General features: G+C 50.6%; 1 protein-coding gene across 1 annotated transcript in view; it reads left to right on the top strand.

Annotated features, from left to right (window-relative positions):
- The first annotated feature begins 864 nt into the window (after nt 1–864).
- The window catches only part of XPR1 (xenotropic and polytropic retrovirus receptor 1), a 110,547-nt gene continuing 105,114 nt past the window's right edge, over nt 865–6,297 (top strand). The window contains exon 1 of the mRNA XM_063165368.1: nt 865–958. Coding sequence (XP_063021438.1) covers nt 890–958 — 69 coding nt within the window. The 5' untranslated portion in view covers nt 865–889. The remainder of the gene's footprint in view (nt 959–6,297) is intronic.

Raw genomic sequence — 6,297 nt, 5'->3', positions numbered from 1 at the left:
TTGTTCCTGTTCCCATTCCCATTCCCATTCCCATTCCCATTCCCATGTTCCCATTCCCGTCCCCATGTTCCCATTCCCATGTTCCCATTCCCGTCCCCATGTTCCCATTCCCATTCCCGTTCCCGTCCCCATGTTCCCATTCCCATTCCCATCCCCATGTTCCCATTCCCACCTCCATTCCCATGTTCCCATTCCCATCCCCATGTTCCCATGTTCCCATGTTCCCATGTTCCCATTCCCGTCCCCATGTTCCCATTCCCATTCCCTTTCCCATCTCACCCCCATCCCCATTCCCATCCCCAGGCAGTCCCGCATTCCCGGGGCTGTCCCGCCCATCCCGGGGGTCGCGGGCGCCGCTCCCGCGCCCCAGACCCGACCCCGGACCCGCGCGAGCCGCGGCGCCCCCCGGCGGCGGGCGCGGGAACGGCGCCTCCCCGCGGGGCGGTCCCGGGGCGGTGCCGGGCGGTCCCGGGCGCTGCCCCCGCCCCGGGCCGGCGGTGCGGCGGTGCCGAGGGCGGGCGGGCGGTGCCGGGGCGGTGCCGGGCGCAGGCCCCGCCCCGCGGCGGTGGGCGGGCGGCGGTGCCGGGGCCGCGCGGTGCCGGTGCCGGTTGGCTGCGGGCGGTGACGGCGGGAGGCGGTGGCGAACATGGCGGCGGCGGCGGCCGAGGAGGCGGCGGCAGCGGCGGGGCGGCGCTGAGGAGGCCCGAGGCGGGCTGAGGAGTGGCGGGGCGGGCGGGCGGGGGCCCATGTGCGGTGGCGGCGGACCCCCCCCGCCCCCCACTACCGACGCCCGTTCGCAGCCAGGCGCCGCCGAGGCGGCTCTGCGGGCGCGGAGCGAGCGCGGCCCCGGCCCGCCGGCGGCGGCGGCGGCAGCGGCAGCGGCGGCAGGATGAAGTTCGCCGAGCACCTCGCGGCGCACATCACCCCCGAGTGGCGGAAGCAGTACATCCAGTATGAGGTACGGCCCCGGGCAGCGCTGCGGGCACCGGCCCCGGCCCCCGCGCCTCACGGTGCCCGCCGTGCCGCGGGGCTGTGCTGCTGATGGAGAGGCAGCGGCTGCGCGTCCGCCGCGGCGGGGAGGCTGCGGCTGAGGGGCAGCGCTGGCTGTCCGGCTCGCTAATTAGTGCGTTAATTACCGCCCCATACCTCTTGCCGGTGGACAGAGGTCGCGGCACACGCTCGGTACCGCCAGCCCCGGCGGGGGCTCAGCACCAGCGCCGGTTCCCGGAGGAGCGGTGACTTTGAGAGCTCCCGGCCTCACAAGGGCGATCCCGCTGCGCTGGGCAGCTCCCGGTGCCTTCCCTGCCCTGCCGGGGCCACCTGCACCGCGCTGGGATCCCCCGAGCTCCCAAAACAGGGCTCAGAACCCCCAGAACAGGGCTCCAAACCCTCATCAGCTCCCCCGAGCCCCCCAGAACAGGCTCCAAACCCCCATCAGCTCCGGTTTTATGACAATTTTTAAGTAAGGCTCTGCAGCTCGCGGTTTCGCACTCCAGTCGGGGCGTTTATGAGCACTGTTTGCAGCAAGTTCTGCTGCATTAATCGTGAATTATCTGCAGAACACGGCTTTTTTTGGGCTTTATCAGGCCAGCCTGCTAAAGGTCACGCTGATTGCTTCGTTTCAGATTTATCACACCGATTCCGGGCTTGCTTGGAACTGGACGGAGCTGGCGGGGTGGTAATTTGTAGTAAAACCATTTCCTATGTCAGTGTCAGCAGTAAAAGTGGCAGGTGCCAGCGATGTCTTTTCCACAAGTAATAATTAAATCTAGACAACGGAAAGCTGATTATAGGACAGCCGTGATCAGCAAAACTTCTTGACTGATTGACTCACTTAAAACCACGCAACATTTGTTATTGTTTGAGGGCCTGTATTTTCTCCCTAGGACTATAACAGCAATTTATTTATGCTATCCGTATTAATCTGTCTGCATTTGCAAGGAAAACCACATTTATCTTAGCTTGCCTTGTTATAATGTCGAGCTTGAGAAGTTTATATCTGCCCTTTTCACTCTTCCTTTGTTTCCCTTCACCTGCCTGTAGAGGAACGGATGTTTAAATAAAAACTGCACTTGGGTTTGGCTTTACAACAATATTGTGATCTCCTTGAATGATGTGGAGAGCTAGATGGCCAAATAGTGCCATCAGTCTTTGAGGAGGAGGAAAACCATTGTCTTGATAAAATAAAGGGCCAGCTTAGTTCTGCATCGTGTCTCCAGTGGGTTATCCCTGGGAGAGTTGTGTTCCGCTCCTGGAAAAAGAAAGCTTGGATATCTTCCTAAGAGCAGCTTTGGAGGTGGGAAATAAAAGGGTGGAAGATCTGGCTGCATGCTGAGCAAACAGCTGTGGAGAGAGGGGAAGGAGACCCAGTGAACTACGACACCCTGATTAATGTGTGAAGAGCTCTGCTGCTCCTCGGCCACTGTTTTCATTATGGGAGGTTAATTTTCAGCTGTTTTAACTAGGGCACTATCATTATGTCATTCTCCCTTCCTCCAGCCCGGCTTAAAATGTATATTTCAGTCAAAACAACTTCCCCTCAAGTTGTTACTCTTTCTAATCACAAGTAATCTCCCCCTTGGATAGACAGCTTAATGTGGAGTGAGGGAAAACACAAACCTCACCTTCCCTTTCAGTAACAACTTCCAAACTCTTTGTTTGCCTTGTTGCAGCTGGCTGGATGTGAGTCAGCCTCCTGCTCATGCATATTACAGTGATGGAATAGCCTGGCATTTATTATTCAGTGACTGGTGGTCGTGTGGGTGCAGTGCATAAAAGCCCAGCACTGCCTCCATTTACTTGTTGATTATACCTGAGGCAAAAAGCACCCAGCCCTCCTTTGTCCAGAAAAAAATTCCCATTGTTGATCAGCAAACGTGAGGTTAAACTTTGCCTGTGTTACTTGTGTGCAGTGCTGCTTTTAGAAGGTGTCACAGTAACTTTTAAAACATTATTTGTGTATTAAATAGTGTTATATTGTTTCTTCACCTCACAGTTTATATCTTTTTAATTAAAGCAGGAAACACCCTCTCAGAGTGAGAGATCTTCTTGGGTAGGTTTTTAACTCTGGAAAGATTTTTCCTGTTTTTAGGATGTCACATTCAAGATCACAGAATTCTGGAGTGGTTTGAGTTGGAAGGGACCTTAAAGATCATCTTGTCCCATCCCCTGCCATGGGCAGGGACAACTTCCACTAATGCCAGGTGGCTCCAAGCCCCATCCAGCCTGGCCTTGGACACTCCCAGGGATGGGGCTGCCACAGCTTCTCTGGGCAGCCTTTGCCAGGGCCTGCCCACCCTCAGGGAAGATTTTTTGCCCAATATCTGATCTACCCCTGCTCTCTTTCAGTTTGAAGCTGTTCCCCGTGAGAGGACTAAAAGATGATGCAGAAATTGCTTTCTCTAAGTTGTTCTGTATCATAAAGCTTACATCCCCTCATCTTAATTTCCTCCTCTGGTATTTGGAGTTATTTCCACTGGAGAGTAGGAGATTCCTGAAGTGTGGCAGGACCCAGGTAACCTGTGAGATCCTTTGAAGGGATTTGGAGCAAGCTTTGCCTTGTCAGACCAGGTGTAATCTGTTGGTGATAACCTCAGAAAGAAGAATGGAATTGTTGTGTTTTCAATACCTAAAAATGTAGCTTCACTTTCAGGTGGTCTTGAACAATTGACAGTCCTCAAAACTTCTTACCATCCACATGCTCTTTCCCTCCAAAAATAATCAGTTTAGGTATTCTAAGTGTGCTTGTAGGAAGTATGGAAGTTGCCTGGGCTTAGGGCTGGTAGGGTGAGAGCTTTAGGGAGAGAAAAAAACATTAATTTTCTTTAACCAGGCAAAAATAATATATATTTCGATACGTGTGACTTAGATTGATATTTTCTTTTCAGCACAAACTCTGCAGTGACCATTACTGTACATCTGAGCTTTTTGAGAAGGAGCTTACAGAAAAGAGGGAAAATGGCAGTGAATGCTCTTCTGTTTCATTCAGCTTTTCCCAAAGACATTTACCATGACTGAGCCAACAGTAACGTGGAGCTTTAAACCATGGTGGACCTGATTTGGCTTTCCATTCCAAATTTCCATTCTAAAGATGGCATGAAATGATGTGGATGTGCCTCACCCTGGCAGCAGCAGTGAGAGGATTTGCTCACCTTGTTTGAGGGGCTCTGGCAGTGCATTTTCTTCTGTAAAGAAGAAATGTAAAATGTAAAAAACATTTTCCTAGCTGTTAAACTACAGCTGTGATATGCACTGCTTAGGTGTTCATTTTTGCCTTAAAAGTTTTGGGCCACTCATTTACCCTTCAGTTCCTTTGGAAAAATAAGAAAACTGGAAAAATGGAAAACAGGAAAAACGTGTAAACAAACACAATCCCAACTTTTTGTGTCAGAATTGTGGAATTCTCATTTCCACACAGTACTGAACAAGTTCAGGTAACTTGCATGAATTTCAGCTGATGCTTTTATTTTTTTTTTTTTTTTTTTTGGCTGAGAGTGTGCTCTGCTGCATATAATGCTCATTTTTGATGCAGGGACATATTGGGGTGGTTATTCCTCTGTTTACCCACAAACCCTCCTGGATTCCTTTGTTTTCATGTCCCTCTCTGGATTGCTTTCAGCAGGAGAGCATTGCTCAGGCTTCTAAATGCAAATGTGGATCTGCACATCCAGCTGATGGAACTGTACAAGTCACTTGCACAGTTGCCAGATGGCTGTTTGGTTGCACTTAATCTGGCCTGAATTTGTTTCTCTGCAGGAGCCTGATGGTATTTTTATAGAAAAAGATATATCAAAAGATACCTTTGACATCTCCACAACTGGGGAGGGAGGAGGAGCACAACAGTTATTACAGGCGCAAAGTTCATGGCCGAGGTGGGTAAAGGTGTGAGCAGGTGACCTCCCTTCCCTTTTTTAAAGGTTTTAAAGTCCTTAAAACCCTCAGGTTTTAAGTCCTTCTGCTGTTGCAGGAGAGGAACAGGTTGCTGAGTTTTAGGCATCATTTCTCCCAGACACCACCTGCAGCAGGAAGTGGGTGGGGGCAGAGGAGAGCTGAGGTTGCCTGCTTGCCTTCAGTGTCTCCTGCAGAAACAGGCTTTCAGCTTTTGGGAGGTGGCCAACTCTGCTGTCAAACCCAGCTCCATGATAGGCAGTTCACACCCAGGCTTGCCACCTCCTGACACAAATCTGTTGTGCTATTTCACTATTTGTCCTTCGGGCTGTTAGCAGAGGAGCTTAGAGGAGCTTAAGTGGTTTGAAAGACTCCTTTAAAACAGAGGGGGTTTTTTGAGCGTTTTAAGGTTTTTGTCCTTAATTTTGTTCACTGTTAAGGTCTGAGAGTTCCATTTTCGTTTTCTGTCTTTTTTTTTTTTTTGTTCTCTCATATGTATTTCCACAAGTTGACTGATGGTGCAAGGTGTAGCACTGGCGCAGTCTAAAGCAGGGAAATAACCCATTTTGTTTAGTTTGAGGGCAGAAAGAGTAATTCTTAAGTGTTTCACATTGACAGTGATGGATCACTTTAGTAAACAATCAGTTCTAAAATTCTGTAATCTAGAGGGCTAAATAGTTTAGGTGTGAAGGAGCACTGAGTCTTTCACTTTGAGGTTATTGGTTTACTTATATAGGTCAGGGAAGCAGTAACAGAATCTGCTGCCCTGCAGCTGCCAGGTTGTACCATGTCAGTGTGCATGGGGAGTGGTCTGTGGGACGACTGACATCTTCAGCTTTCAAGATTATTTAGTGCAGGACTGTCAATGTTGTCCTTTTGCATTTGTTGTTTTTTAAAAATGACTGATAAAACCAGAGATAGGAATTACACCGGGCTTACCTCTGGGTGGGTTAAGAGATGAGTTGTTGCTGCAGTGACTTTCAATGTGCTGTCTCTTCTGGTTTGTTTATCCTGTGTCACATGTTGGTTGTGGTTCATGGAAAAAGTTACAGGTAGGTGAGGATGACGACTGGGATGGAAAAGGAGGAAGATTTTTTGACTGCTTGGTGTGCAGAGGCAGATCATGTGCTGCTGAGCAGTGAGTCATGGGGGGAGAGGACTGGAGTGGCCAGTGCTCCTGAGGAATTTCAGAGAAGCACCAGGAGCAGAGCAGAGCTGTGCTGCTGGCATGAGGATCACCCAGCAGTGGCTCAGCTGGGAAAACAATTATGCAAGTGACCTTTGCTGAGACCTCTGACTCAGGAGCCAGACCTCTGAGAGATGCCAGAGCTGCTGGTGCAGGCAGCCACCTTGGGTATCTTGTGATAAACACACTTGTCCTTTAGACCTTGTGTTTACCCAGTGTGTTAC

The sequence above is a fragment of the Melospiza melodia genome, chromosome 11 (genome assembly GCF_035770615.1).
Source record: "Melospiza melodia melodia isolate bMelMel2 chromosome 11, bMelMel2.pri, whole genome shotgun sequence".
NCBI lineage: Eukaryota > Metazoa > Chordata > Aves > Passeriformes > Passerellidae > Melospiza > Melospiza melodia.
This window is presented reverse-complemented; position numbering and strand designations above follow the sequence as displayed.